At 37.4% G+C, this 19,541-nt stretch overlaps 1 protein-coding gene across 7 annotated transcripts in view; it reads right to left on the bottom strand.

The window, feature by feature from the left end:
* Positions 1-19,541, bottom strand: part of eps8a (EGFR pathway substrate 8a, signaling adaptor) — a 216,787-nt gene that overhangs the window by 22,401 nt on the left and 174,845 nt on the right. For 5 of the 7 annotated variants that reach the window (XM_073066193.1, XM_073066195.1, XM_073066196.1 and 2 more), the window contains 6 exons: positions 16,030-16,178; positions 14,119-14,302; positions 12,003-12,136; positions 2,086-2,197; positions 1,544-1,690; positions 1,422-1,457 (listed from right to left, as the gene is read on the bottom strand). In XM_073066193.1, the coding sequence (XP_072922294.1) occupies positions 1,422-1,457; positions 1,544-1,690; positions 2,086-2,197; positions 12,003-12,136; positions 14,119-14,302; positions 16,030-16,178 (762 nt within the window). The remainder of the gene's footprint in view (positions 1-1,421; positions 1,458-1,543; positions 1,691-2,085; positions 2,198-12,002; positions 12,137-14,118; positions 14,303-16,029; positions 16,179-19,541) is intronic. The other 2 variants (XM_073066198.1, XM_073066197.1) reach the window with 2 other exon arrangements.

Below are 19,541 nucleotides of genomic sequence, written 5' to 3'. Positions count from 1 at the left end.
AGTTGAGAGTTAAGGGGCAAAAGTTTAGGGGTAACACGAGGGGGAGCTTCTTTACTCAGAGAGTGGTAGCTGTGTGGAACGAGCTTCCAGTAGAAGTGGTAGAGGCAGGTTCGATATTGACATTTTTTAAAAAATTGGATAGGTATATGGACAGGAAAGGAATGGAGGGTTATGGGCTGAGTGCAGGTCAGTGGGACTAGGTGAGAGAAAGCATTCAGCACGGACTAGAAGGGCCAAGATGGCCTGTTTCCATGCTGTAATTGTTATGTGGTTATATGGTTACATATATAATCAAAGGTGGTATAAACAATATCAATGACCATTATTTGAAAATGAAAAAGATACTCAAAAAAGGGACACAAGATTAGCGATGCGGTTTACACTATGGATTTAAGTGCCTTAATTGCCTTAATCCCAAATTGAAAACGCAAGACCTAATATTCAACTGAACTGCACTATACATAACATTAATTACTGTTGTCACATATTGTTTATGGCTATTTCAAGCTGGCTACACCTTTATAATCAAAATCCAGGGGCTAATCTATTTTAGTTGAGCAATGATGTTAACTTACAGCAGATCTGCCAACAAATCTGGAACCACACTGTGCTCGACTATACTACAAGGCCGACTCTGTGAACAGCTGCAGTGACTTTTCTTCCCCCCCCCCCAAAAAAAAGTAAATTTAAATTAACATTAGTACATGGGAGTTCCTTTCCCCTCAAGAATGATCTGCTGAAAAGGCAATATTAGTATAATATAACCAATATTTTTGGTTATAATATTATTCTCAATGTAAATTACTCAGTATCAGCTCTAGTGTTTAAACAAGCTGAAGACAACAGGTCGGAAACTGCAATGACATCAGCACACTACAGTCAAAGGATAAAGTAATCTACAAGAGCAGCTTTATTTTCTTTTAGACTTCCAGCATTCTTGGCCTGTTTTCCTATTGCAGCAAGTAATTAATATTCCTCCTCGCTTCCCAAATAAAAAAGCCTATTAATATTTACTTAAAATATACACTTTTGTACTCAAACTGGTGATCTACCCCTCTCAGTGACTGCAATTTTCTCCTTTCCTGTGGTGTTACAACCATTAAATCTTTCTTCTATCTCCAATGAGATTCCGCGAACAGGAATCAATTATTGATAAATGGACCAAAAAAACATCTCACTGTTGGGTACAGCACACATGAACATTGGACTATTTTAAATTATATTTTAATTCATTAAATTTGAATGAGGTATTATTAATATACACTGCAAAATAATAATTAAGAAATCAGGCCCAAGACTGCAGCTAAGTGTAACTTGGAAAGCTTCTACAGAATGTTTTCAGCTCAAGGGATAGTAAAGGATTGAGGAGAGTAAGTTTAGGCTTGGAAGAAACACTCATACAGGGCAAACCATGGCCCTACCTTGAACAATTCAAATTCCTTCTTTGGCATCAACAGCTGCCGAGACAGTAGATAAAAATGCAGTTAACTTGATTTATTGGACTATAATTGAAAATCTTTCACATACATGATAAAGCACTTACCTGAATTGTTTGATTGTAAAGACCTTCAGGCACTCCTTCACCAGCTCCATAAGGGTTCCGTACCAGATCCAGAATGTTATTCGGCACGTAACCAGACATTCCACTTTGATTTTTCACCTTCCACCACTGTTTCCTGTCATCAATGATCTGCAACAATGTAGAAGCAGCACGTCAAAACCTTCCTCAAATCTTACACTAGGATAGCACCAAACTCCAAACACTACCAGTCCAGCATCTTAAGCATAAAATCCCTGGCATCAAGTTGCATACTGTTTTACATTTTAGAAAATTAATGCAATTCTTTTCCATGTAGCTTGAGATAAAATTATTAGCAACAATTCAAGAGGAAAGGAATTAGCAGAATTCATTATTTTATTCCTGTAAATGTTGGATCTTCCTTTGTACTGCTTCAGGATTAAAAGATGCAACAACACAGAAATCACAAATGATACTATACTCATGCAACTCAGTATCTCAGACACTTCTCTATCTCCCTTAAGAGTTAATGAAAATGTCAAAATAGTGGACAGTACTGGCCTCACCTCCAGCAAGTCATCTTTCATAACAGAAAGTTCATTGCTGTTTCTTGCCACAAAGTCATACTTGGATTTGGCAAATGTCTTAGATTCCATGTTTACATGAGCTTCAGAATTTCTGTTAAAATAAAGAAAATGTCACATTAATTAGAAAACCTGGGATTATGTTGCAGTGATCATATCCTAACAGAAATGCAATTAAGAGTGAGGTACTGAGCAACTTTGATTTATAGCAATTTGAAGTGGTTGTCAATAAAGAATTGTTAAACTTGTGTAAAAATAATAGAATTAAAATTTGGTTTAATCCAATCCATATTTTCAAAATAAAAAGACAAAAACATCTATAATATTAGGGCCCAATTCAAACAATTATACCAAATTACAAGAGAGTGCTTCATAAATGCAAAAAAATCAGTACGTCACACAACTTGCTTATCTAATTTTCCACCAAGCTATCAACATCTAAAGTTCACCAAAATGCTGAAATTTCCTCTAAACAAACATTTAAGACTTAAATTATTGATGTCAGTCCCCATCACAAGCCATATTGCCTGACCTAAATAAGACACCATCCCTCCAAATGCCTGGAACTGAATCATGTTGGTCATAACCTTGATGTCATTTTACCATACTTCAGGCTTTGGTAGTACATCTTGGCCAAGATTACCTATTTTCATCTGTCTTAAACCATTAGTGAAAGAAATCCTCATCCATGCTTTCTTTTAGCCTTCAAGGTTTCCAGTATAGGCCTGATTGGCCTTCCTTGTTCAATTCCATGTAAAATTTAAGGACATTCAAAACTGTGCTAATTATCACTTAACACACTCCAAATTGCCTTTCTTTAATAGCCTACACTGTGACATTGAGGTAAATAAAACATCAGTTTTACTTTCTGAATGGAATTGCTTTTGATCCTCACAGCTAGAGGACATTGATACAAACAATTAAGCAAGGACCTACAGCTGAACATATGCCAGCCATAGCATTAAATTCGGTATTTAACTATTGGTAATAGATTTTTGCTAGATTATTAATAATTCCAACATCAATTAAACAAGAGATGTCTGTAAAAGATTCAGTATTTTCTTGTATGTCTACTGAAACAGAGAAGCAATAATTTTGAAAATCAAACTGTACTTGAATGGACTGCCAATAAAAAAAGGTGTCATAACATTAGAAGTGTTAATTATACTGTAGGTTTACAAATAAGATTAATTTGCAGAAGATCATGCAGCATATCTGATTGTAATGAAGAACAATTCAACAGTGCTAACATTAAAATGAAACCTGAAGCTAATAAGTTAACATTTTAGAATCCAGTAGAGGAAAAAAAATGCCAAACCAAGCGTGAGCTTTACAACAGAATTTCAATTCTTAGTGCCGATGTTTAGTATTTCAGATTATTTGCTTGCATTCCTGTTATAAAAAAAACAAACATAATATTTAAAACTAAATTCAATCCTTTTTTTGCCAGATGCGCAACTTCTAATGTACCATGAGAAGTAGTTTTGACTTTGTCTGAAATGCACTCAGAAACAGCAAACATTAGGAGGCTTTGAAGCAGCATCAAAAAGGAATAGTGTAAGTTAGAAAAGAAAACTGATTAAAGTTGATAGTGTAAGAGAAACAAAGAACGCTGTAATTTAAAGCATGATCCAAAGGATCTGAAATATATTAATATACATTATTCTTGTTAATTCTGACACTAACACAAAAGCTTCATATCAAAGTGATCTATGCTGCATGCCAAGCAGTTAGTAAGTTATCACATGCCTCAAATGCACCTTGCACATGTATAGCAATTCAACTGAAAACTCAATGAAATAAGAAAAATATTGTTATTTAGCCTCTTCATTTCTTTCACCTTATATATTTAATTCTGAGGATCATGCAAATTCAGAAGTGCCAAATTAAATTTCAAATTTGCTTTCTTGAACAAAATTTTTAATTTTGCTGAGAAAAAGTTTCTTTGTAAAATAGTCAACAATAACAATATATAGATTGCTTGGTAACACTAAAATTACTGAAATATATAAAAATTAACAAAAGCTTATTTTAAATATAACAGTGATTCATCATTGCACTAATGCCATTCTAACAATTGTGCTCTATTAATAGATTCCACATCCAACCCAAATCTCTTCCATTTCCCATCAAGATATAGCACCATTCTCTGATGGCTCACACTGTAGCCTGTGTGGCAGGCCATATAAACACTGCAGCTATTGAGCTCTGGTTTCCGGAGCATCTTCATCTTCTTAAGACGTTCTCCTGATATGGAGGATAACTTGCTTCTACTGTGGTCTTGCAAGTTCAGAGATTACCAATGAGATCAATGTAGGAACAGAAAACTTCCACAGAGGGAGCGGTTTGATAGGGTAGGTGTCAACTTGAATCCCAATGTGCATAAAACAAGAGAGAAGATTGTGGACTTTAGGAAGATGCAAGCTGACCACTCCTCACTGCACATGAATGGCTACTATGGAGAGAGTTAGGAGCACCAAGTTTCTGGAAGTGCAAATATTGGATGATCTCACCGGGTCCATCTACACCACCTCCTTAGTCAAGAAAGCACAGCACATCTACACTTCCTGAGGATATTGAGATGAACAAGGCTCCACCTCCAACCCACCCCCCTCCCCCCACAATTTTAACCAATTTTTTACAGAAGTTCCATTGAGAGTGTCCTGACCAAATCCATCACCATCTGGTACAGGAAATGCACGCAAATGACCACAAGATCCTACAACAGATTGCAAGGACAGCTGAGAGGATCATTGGGGCCTCTCTTCCACCCATTTAAGATATTTATCAGAAGCACTGTGTATGCAGAACTCCACCATGGACGTCCAAGCCCAGCTGTGAAAAGAAGAGGGTTAGGCATGGGGCTAGCAACCCCATTCCATAAAAGCCCAGTGCTACAGAATTGCCAACAGAAGCTCTAAAGACTCCATTCCTGAGAGAAAAAGGATTCAGCAAGATTATGGGTTACACGTAGAAACAACATGAAAGACTGGCCCAGGACAGAGGACTCTGGTGAGCTACTTTTGGCGGCCTATGCCGCAGTAGGATTAATGGGGCTTAAGCAAGCTGTGTATGCAGAGCCTTAGCATTGTCAAGGATCCCTCCCATCCATCCAATCAACTCTTTGATCTCCTACTATCCGGCAGGAAGGAGATACTGTAGTATTAGGATAAAGACTACGTTGTGCAAATTGGTCTGCATGGAATAGCTGGTGAGGTAACATGCAGTGCTCCTGTGTGTTCCCAAGGCATAACACAAGGTTTCCAATACAATCCCTGATGCTGTTTCTCCACTTCATGTAGTTAAGGGTCAGAGATCCCCAGCAGTTTGAATGGTGAAACTTTAAAAAGTAGCTTTAAGCACACCCTTGATTCATTTCTGCCAAGTAAACTCTTCCCATAACAAAACTTAGAATAACACATCTGGTGTTGATCTCACCTAACTATGTTGGTTGAGTCTAAATAAAGTTCTGGTGCTGGGGATGTCAACTTAGGAGAGGACGCTGATGTTAATTTGCTTTTTTTTTTTTGCAGACTTTTCAGCAAAGTCGCCAGATAGAATTTGATGTAAGAAGACAAATCCCAAAGGTCAATCTTTCCCAGTGTCTTATGGGATGGGTGGAAATTGCTGGTGCTGTAACGGAGATTTTTGCACCATCTTTGGCCACAGATGAGATACAAGAAAACTGGAGGGCAGCTCATATTATTCCTATATTTAAGTAAGACATTAGGGAAAAACCAAGAAGCTCCAGGCAGGTGAGTTTTACATTGGTAATAGGGAAACAACTGGGAAAAAAATCTTAGGCTACTATTTATGATCACTTGGACTGATTAGGGGAAGTCAGTATGCTTCTGTTCATGCAAAATCCTGCTTCACAAATCTGATGGTTTTCTTTTTGAGGAGGATACTAAGAAAATTGATGAAGACATGGCAGCAAACTTCAGTAAAGTGTTTAGTCAGCAATCCAGAAAGTTATGGTACATGAGATTCCAAGGCGTTTTGGCAAACTTTATCTAAAACTGGTTTGGTAATGGGAGGCAAAGGATAGTGATTCAGTTTTTTTTCCCCCTGACTGTTAAGTCTGTAACCAACAATGTACCACAGGTATTGGTGCCAGGATCTTCATTTGTCATACGAGAATGTCTGTGGTCATGATAACTAAGCTTGCTGAATACACGGAAATTGGAGTTGTAAATAGTGAGGATTATTGCTCAAGGATACAGATCAAACATAAGGTTTGGTAGAGTGTTAACTGATAACAACTTAATCCAGTTATTGGAGATGATGCATTCTGTAATACTGGCAGGACATATAGAGTAAATGATAGGGACCAAAGATGTATTGAATGCAGGGGTCATTTGCAGTGCAAGTACATAGGTTCCTGAAAATGGCAACAAAGATGGATAAAGGTAGTGAAGGCATTTAGCATGCTGGCCTTCATAGGCAAGAGTACTGTCTATAAGAGTTGTAACATCATGCTTCAGCTGTACAAGACATTGTTTAGGCCACACTTGGACAACTGGGTGCAGTTCAATTCATGTTATAGAAAGAATGTGACTGTACTTGAAAGAGTGCAGAAGAGATTCACCAGGATGTTGACTGGAATGGAGAGTTTAGTTACAAGGAGAGACTGGATAGGCTAGGAATACTCTCCCTGGAAAACAGCAGGCCTGAAAGATGACATTACAGATGTTTAAAAAAACTGAGAGGCATATATATGGTTAATAGTCACAGTTCTTTTCATTGGGCAATCCAAAATCAAGAGGTGGGGAAGGGCGAGAAGTATTTAAGGAAGATCTGAGGGGAAAGTTCTTCCACACAGAGAGTGATGAATAAACTGCCAGAGGGGATGGTGAAGGCAATTATAAATATAGCATTTAAAAAACTTTTAGACAACTACAAGAATAGGAAAGGAACAGAAGACATAGGCCTAATGCAAGAGATGGGATTAATATAGACAGGCACCTGGTTTAGCATGGATGACTCTGTGCTGTGAGACTCAATGAGCAGATTTTCTAATGCTTGCATGAAATTCAATATGTTCAAACACAAAGACAGCATCAAATCATGCAGGTGTTTATCCTTTACAAATATTGTTGTGAACAATAAAGTGCTTCATATTAAGTCTAAAGCAGCCATTTCAAAATAACCCACACATACAAATGCATGCACTAATAAAACCTATGATCAACTCCTGCAAGCTTCCTGTGTATTATATAATGATTAACAACACTTGAAGGCTATGTTGAGTTTATTTGTTGAATCTGTTAAATACTCTAAGTGAAAGTGCTGATTTTAACAACTTTATCTTTGATATGGTATGAAGAGCTTGGATTAACATAGCAACCAGAGGTTCATCCATAACATTCAGAAGAGTAACTTAATATCCTCATTGGCAACCAGGGGTGCTTGAAGATTGCATTATTTTGGGGCACATAAAGTGAGTACTACCAAACCACGTAAACATTCAAGGATGTTTTATGGGTCTTTGGCACAAGGCCAAAGTTTAGCTTCACTGACTGAATGAAACATGGCCCACTGAAATGTAATACTATCTTTGATAACAACATTTAGATTATACTATTTTTCTACCTGCTTATTTCCTCCTACAGGCTGCTGCTATCCTTCCATTTATCATTCTTCCATTTTGCATTATTGACAGTTTCTTAAATTTTACTCTCAACATATTTATCCCAGAATTCAATATACATCAAATTGATGGCCATAACACTGGCTTTCCTCCAGGGAGAGGAACAACCTTTTACCATGAGATTCAAATTTCTGCACTGAAATTAATTTCTTAGCCATGCTGTCCCTAACCCTCTCATTCTATAGACTTCAATTTTGTTCATCTTCACTACCGAGACTTTTGCAGTATCTTCTGTTAAGGAGTGGCTGACCCAATGGATTTAGTATTGTAGCTTCAGTATCTGTTTGTCTTCTTTAACGCTAATAAACCACATTTCTCTTCTTGCTACTTAATAAACACCCAACATACCTTCTTGTGGAAATATACCTAGACGGTATTAGAAAATTCTCCACTTTCTAGGTCACACCGTCATGCTAGTAGTTTCACCTGTTAATTTTGGTTTCATTTTACTCTGACCAGAGTCACTCCTCCCATTGTTCTGGTTCAGATTTCTCCTTTCATTAGATAAGTAAAAAAATATCTATCATGCACCTTCCTTGTGCCCTTGTAAATAATGGGAAATCTTGTATGACAGGAGGAGAGCCATTCTTTACAGGATAGAAAGCCACTGATGTGCCCCTGCCCAATCTTGTTCTGCTGATGAGCACTGAGAACCTTCAAGAAGTTGTTTGTATGGATTAGGTACAGCAGCTTAATAGCTGAAAGAAAAGTCTTTACGGTGATATTACACTCTCTTGTTGGAGATTAACTTTGCTTGGCACTTCTGTAGCGTGAATTCTACTTGCCATTCACCAGCTCAGGAAGGTGTCCACATCCCATGGCCTACAAGCACAGATTGTTTCAAATTTTCTTAATTATGAATGGAATTGAACCATGTGCAATTAGCAATGAATATAATCCACTTCATATATTATGGAAGGCAGATCATTGGTACATTTTTATTTCCTTCTCAGAGCATCAGAAATCTTTGAAACTATTCCTGAAGGGCAATGGAACCGAAGGCTTTTACAGATGTAATAGTTTGTCAGATGGTTTGCTCCTTCCACTATTTATGGAGAAATTCTTTGCACTTCCATCTTGAATCTTCATAAGAGGCTAAGAAGATTACTGAAGTAGGAGGGAATGAAGAGATGGGATCAACCACGATCTTACCAAATTGCAATGCAAGTTCAAGATACCTATTGCGGCTCCTAATTTGTATGTTTGCACCTAGTACAGCAATGCTCTGAGGCTCAAGATACTCTAGTTCCAGCAGTAACAATCCTCCTTTTGCAGGATGTTTGATACAACAAATGGAGCTTAACCCGCCCCCAATAGTTCTGCTATTCAATATTATAGCTGATTGTACACTTCAGTTCCACTTTCCAGTGCTAATCCCATATCCCTCAATTTCATTCATACCCCAGAACCTAACTGATGTCAATTGATGCTGATTGGCTTTAGTTTTGTTGGCACTTCCTGTGGCCATACAAAGTCAAACACTGCCTTGATGTCAAGGTCTGTCATTTACATCGCATGAAGGCAAGTCAAGAGCAAAAGAAAAACAGAAGTAAATAGTTATGAGCAGGTTATTAGTAAGTAATTGTTACTGGTATCATATTACTATTTAACAACAGTCTAAGTGAACAATAACTAGCTAAACAGGATTTATTATTTTATGAATATGGAATATAAATGGGCACACTTCCATATTTTCCAACATATACCCATGTTATATCTGTATTCTAATAATATGCTTCAAGTTTTGGAGAAAAAGCCTCTAGTTCTACAGGCAGTTGATGTATTCAGCAATTTTTATGTCACATGGAGTGAATCAATTCAACCTCTATGATAAAAACAGAATGAAGGAAACCTTCAGGTCAGATAGAGCCTGTGGAAAGAAAAACAAAGTTAATGTTTCATATTGAGGATTCACAACTGAATAGTGAGAAAATTAAAACAGTTTTAATTTGCAGAGGAAGTGAAGAGGCATGGATGGATAAGACAAGGGAAATATTTCTGAAGGGGTGAGGCCAGGATTGCCATGGTGATATATGACTTACAAAGCTACCTAGCTGATAGTTTATACAGGCCATTTAGACAGCAAGAAAAAGAGCAGTGGAACATGAAAATTTTGTGAAATGGAAGTCAGGGCTCTGCTAGAGAACTGAAACCAAAAATAGAAATACTGGAAATGCAATCATGCAATGTCAATGGATAGTGAAAACATATTTCAGCAAAAAAAACAGGACTGAGGCATAAGGGAAAAGTGAACCTTAGAGTAAGTGAGCAAAATTAAAAGCAGATTGTTGGATTTTCTCTAAACGTACAAAATCAATGAGAGTCATTTATAGACAGACAGCAGAAATTATAGTAAGAAATAATAAAATTCCATATAAATTAAACCAACACTTAATGTCATTCTCCACACTAACAGTGGAGTATTAAAGACAATAAGATCCTCAGATTCAGATCAGTAAGAAGTTAGTATTTAAGAAATCTGTCAGACTGAGGGTGAATATACTTCCAGGATTAATGAGTCTCTGCCTGAAACCTCGATTCTTTAATCCCCTCCATAGATGCTGCTTGACCTGCTTATTTCCTTCAACATTTTTTGTGTTACTCTGGATTTCCAGTATCTATAGAAACTCTCGTATTTAAGAGTAACTAGATTTTCAGATTGAGAGACAGTAATCTGACAAAGGGACTGGAGCTGGGGACTCAGCTGTTGACAATCAATATAATTTGGATGAGGGAATAAAGAGTACATCTAAGTTGGCTAGTTATGGTTAGGTGCAGAATGGGTTATGATTTGGACACAGTTAGGTTTTAGAGGCTGCAGACAAGCTAAGTGAATAGGTAAGAATCTGAGAGATAAATAATATGGTCATCCACATTGGTAAAAATATACATAGAAGGACAGAGATTTTTTCCTCCAAATCAAAGAATAAGATATCTGTGTTCAGAGAGGTCTGAGTATCCTTGGACATGCAACAGTGGAAATTAAAACATGGTTTCAGCAAGGAATAAAGTGACAAATGGCAAACTTTCTTTACTGAAGGAGAATGAATACAACAGTAGGGATGTCTTGCTCCAATCATAAAAGGCCCTGGTGACTGCATACAAGATGTGCACATGTCTCTACTTAAGAAAGACTAGATGAGCAATAGAGGAAGTGCAGCAAACGTTCACCATATTCATGCCTGAGATGGCTAATTTATCTTACAGAGATTAAGTACGCTGGTCTTGTATTTTGGGGTCGAGTTGTAAGCCTCATTGGTCAGACCGAATGTACAAAATTCTTAAGGAGCTTGACAGAGCAAATGCAGGGTTGATATTTACCTTTCTCTCTAGAATGAAAGGAAATATTTGGGAAGCAGCGCCAATGTAAGCGGTTGGCCATTCAAGAAAGATGAGAAAAAACAGCTTCACCCAGAAGGTAGAGAACCTTTGGAAATCTCAAATCAAGAAGGTTGTGGGGATAATCTTGAATTAAATTGCTCCTTTATTCAAAATGAATATATTGTTAAGGAATATATATTGAATATATATTGTTAAGGAATTAAAAAATTATAAGGATGTGGGAAAACAGTGCTGAGGTAAAGATCAGCAATGATTTTACTTATAGAAAAGCCAGCAGAAGACACTTTTTATTGAAGTGTCACTTATCAAAGTTATTGGCAAGAAAAGCAAATTAAATATGAAATAAATCACCAAATATTTAAGTTGTCACTTGATACCAAAGTGAAGTTGAATCAGATTTCCCTCTCTTGCTCAAATATCAAGTTGTATTTCTACTATAACTTCAAGGTCAGTACAAAACAAACTACTTATTTTGAGTGGTACTGTTAATGTCCTCCATGGCATAAAGCACATACTTCAAGATGCTAAATACACGCACTATGATCAAACTGCATGTCTAATGTAAAACAAATATTTTGAGGTTATGGTAAGATTATCTACTCTGCAGTATAACAGAAAAAGGGAATGTTAGAAATTGGTAGCAGAGGGTTATTATATCTCACATAATAGCATTGTAATAGTGTTTCATTCTTTTTTAAACAAATACTGTATGACTATTTAATAGATGACAGTAACATCTACAGTGCAAATATAATGTAACATAGCTTTCCATCTCAATAGCAGTATCAGGTTTCAAGAGTTTGTGAGAAAATGATCAGAGAGGAAAAAGAATTACATGCATAAAGACTTCATTTAAACAAAGTCAAGACAACTGTCCACAGCACAACATGTACACTTTAACTGTTACCTAGCTACAGGTCGGCTACTATTTCTCTTAAAGGCTGCATTATCTGTTCCTTGCTGCTGCAGAGATCGCCTCTTGTAATTCAAGTTGCTGTGTGCATACCCGTCACTGGAATGATGCTCCTGTAAAGTGGCTTGCTGCAAGACAGAAAGCAAGGCAGAAAGACAGAAAGACAGATCAAGCATTGAAATGAATTGAGTATCAGGTAAAAGCAACAATCTACTTAAGTCATTAATTTATTAACTATTTACTATGGGGGTTTGTGAAATCACAACTTTGAGATAAAGATCTGAAAATGCAGATGGGCTAGATTTACTAAAACCACTTATGGATACCTGGCCATCGTACAACTCGCACATATTTAACAATTTAATGAATTCCACTGTAAGATGATTATGCTTTTGTATTACCTATGGGCTCATGAACCTCAGCTACTATGAATTTTTTGACTTTAGTTTAAAAAAAACACAAAAAGCTGCTTTGCATGGTGAACAAAACTACAGTAATTTCTTAACAAATTGGTGCCTAAAAAGCTTTTACAAAGATAAAATGCTCCAATTAATTTCAATATAGCTTCCTACTATACTGCCTAAATTGTATTGTTTCATAGCTATTTTGTTGTTCAACATTACAAAGATGTTTTTAGGGAATTCCTAGTATCCAAATTAATTTAACTGAACTTTAAACAAAAGTATCTTCAGTTTTGACACAAGTCAAATTAAAAGCCAACAGCATCTCCAATTGGTAAGAGTGATGCATCATTCTAGTAGTATTACATTAATCAAGAATAAATTGTTAGGGTCAGAGAAAAGTACAGCACAAAAACAGGCCCTTTAGTCCATCATACATTTTACATGTATGATGTATGAAACATTTTTGAAAATTTCTGAAAATTTTGAAACGTATGAAAAATGAAACATTTTTCATTTATCTACTCACTTCTTAGAAGCTCATTTACAATTTGTAGTTTATTCTGCTCACCAGAATACCTTGCCAAACTACCACTGTGCATGTTTATTATAAACGGTTTTTAATTTAATTTGCATATGGATACATTAGACCTAAAAACTACATAAAATGTATGGATACTGTTGGCCTATACAGTTATCAAATTCATGTTCTTTACCAATATACAACAAGTCTAAAAGAAGAGCTTGAGTTAAAAATTTGTAACTTTTAACTAATTTGTGTAAAAGTATCAGTTTCTGATTTTGCCACATTACCTAGATTAGAAATAAACCCCATCATGTTTTTACATTGGCCTAGTGATAGCTTTTATCTGTGTAAAGGGGTACAGATAATGATATTAGATTCTATAATTAATCAAGAGGAAAAGATTTTGCATTTATTAACACAATTCATGCCAAAATCCTTTGGAAAGGAAGTTCCTTTAAAGTCTAATCACTGCGTAATATGGATAATTCTGTCACCAATCAACACAACTGACAAGATATTGTTAAATTGATGCTGTGGGTGGCTCTTTATTTTTCAAGTCCGGGATATTGTATGCCCATTTATGTCTCATTCGCCACCCATTCAGCATTGTAATGGTCCCTTGTCTGTGTGTCTATATGTCATTTTTTAAAATTCTCTTTGGTACCCTTCAACATATTCATCCTAATGTAGTATAATTACAGTTTTACTTTCAATGTTCTCGTGCATCTTCTACAGATTTGTCAGGAAATATCCTTTTAAAGCTGAGCTGTTAAACACTGCCATGGAAGAAGAAAGCTGACATTGTATTAGTACCTGTTATTTTATCCAACTTTTAGAGCACAAGAGTTGGAAAATTCCTCTACATTTGGTGAACCTATATTTCTTACAAAACATACCTCAAATATATACAGCCAAAGGACGTGTGTTGGAATAAAAATTGCATTGCAACTTTTTTCCAACAATGTGCCACCAGACACTTTTGATATCACTTCACACTGAAAATGTGTCAAAGACACAGAATCATCCTCTCAAGTAATCAATTCCCTACTATTACTTCCTTGACATTTCAGTTAGCATTAAAAAGACAATGTGGTTTCCAGAATACTAAATATCTATGGTACTGTCCTGGTTTGATGATATAATCATATTAATAGGCAAGCACAAACTAAGCCAATGCAAGTACCTCTTCACTCAGTCGCCTCTGTTCTTCTTGCCTTCGCTGATGCTCCGCATTCGCCACCGATTCAGCCAAGTTATTTAGTTCCTGTTCACATGGTGTGCCCAAAAATGACAATAAGGGAGGTTGCCATCCACTTCTAAAATGAGGCACATAAGGAGGGATAAACTGATCTTTAGGCCACTCGGATCTACAACCAACAAGAAGGTGGTTAGTGAAATGAACAAGCCTTTCCTTATTAAAAGCATAAAATTGGAACTATGTATATATTATCAATAAGAAGGTTAATAAGTGCAAAACAATTACAGCCATTTACGACTTCTATGGAAAGCAATGGCTGCATTGAGGGGTTTAAACGTTCATGCAAATACTGTATATAAAATTTAAGCATATCTATATTTTACTGCAAAAAACTGAAATGTTTACACAAATTGTATCATATTTAGAAATTCATTTATTATAAACAGTTGAATATAATGCCTCTTTGTTGAAGATTATGCAACTACAAAATTGTTCTGACTGGTTCAGAAACCAGTTCTCTCACCTACAAAATGTCATGTGTTAGTGCTGTATTAATATAGAGCAATTCGTCCATTTCAACAGAAAAAGTGACTATTATGATGATAGGATTGACAACATTTGAAATTATTCTGCCTTACTTGTTAAATGTTATAAAGCAACAACCTTGAATAATTGCCTAACAAGCTCTCCAGAATTACTCAGAACATTCATACAAGTGCAACAAATTCAATCAATTGTTTGATTATTAATGATGACACTAACAAATTGAGTCTCTTTCAAAAAATTCAAAACCTGGCATAGAATTAAATACTTTGCTACAAAAATAACTTTTTATTGCATTCAAGATCAATTTGAAAGAGTAAAGAAAAACGGTGTGATCATTTAATCAAGCAAATAAAGCGTAATTATTCATTTCCTGGTGCAATATAAAAGAAGGTAGACCAGCTCCTCATATTACCTGGAGATGCTAGAAATCAAGAGATGTAAGACACATGTAAGACAATCCTATATCCAAGCTTCTAACCCAAATCACTACCTAGCAACTGTACTTAATTAAATTGGATGACATATGTTCCTTTATAGTGTTATGCCTGCAGCCCCCTCCTTTGTGAGAATCACAAGATCACTATTGGGTTGGGTCAGGGGACCCAGGAAATGAGAGAGAGACATGCAGAATGTCTCGTTCCCCGGTGATGTAAAGCTACGGGACATGGCCATTGTCTCTTGGAGACAAATTTGTGGATTGAGATACTATGCTACGTGAACGCCCTCAGGCAAAGTGGGCTGGGTGAGAAAGAGATTGCATCACCCCAACCTGATTGACATCTACGACCCTGCGAGTCCAGATAAAAGAGGGTCTGTAGGAACAGCCCCTCAGACGCACCAGAAGAAACGCTAGCGATCCCGTAATAGCGGGAAGCCATTTGAAGGAGGCCACGTGCGTTCAGTTCCGTTGCCTGGGACTGGTGGCTGGTACCACGGAAAACGGCTTTTAGCTAGCAACAGGGAAATCAACTCCCCCGACTCAAAGGATTGGCATCATAAAAGACCTGGGCAAGTTTAAAACCGTCTCTCTCTTAAACCCAAAACGCTGCAGCTTGAACGAACTAACAGTGACTGTTATATTTCCATCGGACAATACATTATCCCCTAGACAACGACAGAGCTAATTCTTATTGATTATTATTATACCCGCGCTTTTAGATTTAGTATTGACGACGTATATTATCTGTATGTTTGCATTAATCTTATTTTTGTGCCCCTTTATCAATAAATACTTTTAAAAATAGTACCATCAGAATTCAACGGACCTCTCTATCTTTGCTGGTAAGTGACCCAGTTACGGGGTACGTAACAATAGAAAATATAAAGAAATGAGTATTGCCATCAACTTGCCTGGGCTTGATCCATGCTTCACCCAAAGAAAACCAAATCACCTTTTCTTCAGGCGTGACACATGAATTTAAAAAATCTATAGCATCTTTTGTTAGAAGAGGAGAGAGAATTGAACCACTCATCTCAGGTCCACCACTGGTTTGTATGACCTGAAACATAAAATCAGAAAAGAAATTATGAAAATAAGTACTATGCATTATGACTTACCTGACTTTTGATTTATTTTGCTTACTTATGATACAAGTCCATTTTGCTCAACAAGCCAATGCTGGTTCCTAGCAAAGCAAATCCCATTTCCTCCAATTTTTCTGTAGCCCTGCAGCTTATTCTCTCTTGCATGCCCACCAACTAATTTTTTGACATTTTTTAAAAACCATTTACTTACACTAGAGGTAACTCACTGTAGCCAATAAACCCACCAGTGTTTCTTCCTGCTGGGGTTTTAACAAAATCCCCCATGATCTAAGTAAATAATTAAGAATGTTAAAAAGTACAACACTTCTCCACAAATTCATTAGTCCCATTAGAAACACATTAGGATCCTGATTATTTCAACAGACTCAATGAAGAGTCTAGCAGTGAAACAGACCATCAGATACACTGGCACCCGAGTTCTATCACATTCTGGACTTAAGGTTTTTCACAGCCCCTATGCAGAAACCTCAGATGTGCTGAAATAAAAACACCTGACAAAAATATTAGTAAGTATAAACTGGGTCAGAAGCTTCAAACTGCTGCACCTTATCATTTGTTTCCAACAATATGGCCCTCCTGAAAGCAGGTGGCATGATATGAAAACAACACGTACAACATGCTGGAGGAACTCAGCAGATCGGGCAGCATCAATGGAAATGAGCAGTCAACGTTTCAGGCCAAGACCCTTCGTCAGGACTGAAGAGGGAGGAGGCAGGGGCCCCATAAAGAAAGTAGGGGGAGGGTGGGAAGGAGAAGGCTGGTAGGTGCCAGGTTAAAAACCAGGTTAAGGACCTTCTTCACTTTTCCTGCCTATCCCCTCCCCCACCCCTTGATCTTTCCTCTGATTGGTTTTTAACCTGGCACCTACCAGCCTTCTCCTTTCCACCCTCCCCCAACTTTCTTTATAGGGCCCCTGCCCCCTCCCTCTTCAGTCCTGAGGAAGGGTCTTGGCCTGAAACGTTGACTGCTCATTTCCACTGATGCTGCCCGACCTGCTGAGTTCCTCCAGCGTGTTGTACGTGTTGATTTGAATTTACAGCATCTGCAGTGTACTTTGTGTTTATGATATGTAAACAGTTTCTTCATCATTTCAGAAAGAACATAAAATATAAAGGCATAAGATTTGGCACCTTGCTAAGGATGAAAGATAATAGTTATTACATTTTGAGAATTTTTTTCTTCCCCACAGGAACTATTAATAAATGGTGTCCCAATATTCAACAACAAAATTTCAACAACAATGCTGCTACTTCATAGAGAAAATTACTTGGGCATATTGATGAAGCAAATTGAATTGCTCTTGTCCTGTAACAATGAACTTTCCAGTTTATTGCTGGTGCTACACTATTATTACAATGACTTATTCTGACCAGTTCTGTGCAGAAAATATTTGGAAATTGATATGTTTAAGAGCTGCATTCTAAACTAATCAAGACGCACAAGTGCATATTTCTCCACCAAGTCACCAAGAGAGTGCAGTTTTTTTTGCCAGGTTCATGATCTTAATCTTAAAGCATCCTTTTCCTCAATTGTCCAAAGGCTTCTCACTTAATGTTGGAAAGTTGAAAAATACTTTCTTCCATATCATTTGAGTTCCAAGGCCAATGTAGAATACACACCAGCACCATTTACTTTGGGATACTTTATACTCCTTAGCCATGGATTTGAGATCAAGTGCCTTCCCAAATGTTCCTTCCCTACTCTGAATAGTCATGGACTAGAGATTCCAAAGTCAACAGATGATATATGCTTTGAGCACATCCTTGAATCGTTCCCACTGAAAGTCTCCAACAGTTCTTGGTGGTAGCCCATCACCATCTTTCCAAGGGCATTCAAGAATGGACAATAGCTGTTGGCCTTGCCATGACACCCAGATTCCAAAAAATATGCAAAAAAATTACAAAACTAGAAGGATATTTCATTCACTTCCTGCAGCTAAACATTTTTTTTTTTAAATAGCTAAATCTGAGAGTGTGTCTTTGCTGCTGTCAATAATACTCTGTTGCTCTGGTTCTCTGCCTACTCTGGATTTTTCCATCTCTAAATGCCGATGAGACACCAACTGGTTTGACTCCTCGTCGAACCTTACCCTCTCACAACACACTGCCCTCCACCATATTCACACAAATCGCAACCTTACCATCAAACCCTCAAAGAGGATCCTGTTGTAGCATGGCAGACTGACCTCTACCTTCCTGACACCAGGTGGCAACTAGACACCTCCTTTTACTTCCCCTTGAAAAGGACCCCATTCTGAACCATCAGAAAACTGTCTCCAACACCTTCACTAACCTCATCAACCATGGAGAACACCCATCCACTGCCACCATATTTATAATTCCCTTACCCCACACTGCTTGATTCTACCTCTTACCAAAGATCCACAAACTTGACTGTCCAGTTAAGTCCAACGTTTCTGCCTGCTCCTGCCCAACTGAACTTATGTCCTTATGCCTCAACTCCATTCTAAACCCCCTAGTTCAGTCTCTTCCCACCTACATCCATGTTCTCCATCTCCTCAACAACTTACAATTCCCTGGACCTGACTGCCTCTTTTTCACTTTGGATGTCCAGTCCCTATACATTTCCTTGCACCATCAAGAAAATTTTAAAGCTATCTACTTCTTTCTCAACAAAAGACTAAACCAATTACCCTCCACCATCATGTCTCATTTCCTCCCAATTCTTTCAAACTCAAACTGTATCCATTGGCACCAACATGCACCCCAGCTCTGCCAGTCTTTTTACTGGCTACACATAACTTGTACATGTTTCAAGACTACCTGCGCAACATTGACTACTGCATTAGTGCTGCTTTATGCACCCATGCTTAGCTCATCAATATCATCATTTTGCCTCCAACTTCTACCCTGCCCTTACATTCACTTGGTCCATTTCTGACATATCTCTTTCCCCTTCCTCTATCTCTGGAGACAAAATATCTATCAACATCATTTATAAACAAGCCGAATCCCACAGCTATCTTGACTATACCTTTTCCCACCGTCTTTTGTAAAAATGCTATTCTCTTTTCTCAGTTCCTTCGGCTCTGCAGCATCTATTCCTTTAAGGCTTTTCTTTCCTGGACATCAGAGATGTCCTCCTTCTTCAAAGAACTGGGCTTCCCCTCCTCCACCACTGCCCGCACCCACATCTCCTCCATTTCCCATACATCCACGCTTACACATCTTCCTGCTGCCTTAACAAAGATAGTTCCTCTAGCCCTCAGCTATGAACCTCTGTATCCAACACATCATTCTCCACAATGTCCACCGTTTTCAGTGAGATCCTATCACCAAGCATAACTTTACCTCCAC

This window comes from Hemitrygon akajei, chromosome 14 (assembly GCF_048418815.1).
Source record: "Hemitrygon akajei chromosome 14, sHemAka1.3, whole genome shotgun sequence".
In the NCBI taxonomy this organism is placed as follows: Eukaryota; Metazoa; Chordata; class Chondrichthyes; order Myliobatiformes; family Dasyatidae; genus Hemitrygon; species Hemitrygon akajei.
Note: the sequence above shows the minus strand (reverse complement) of the source record. Positions and strands in the feature narration are given on the sequence as shown.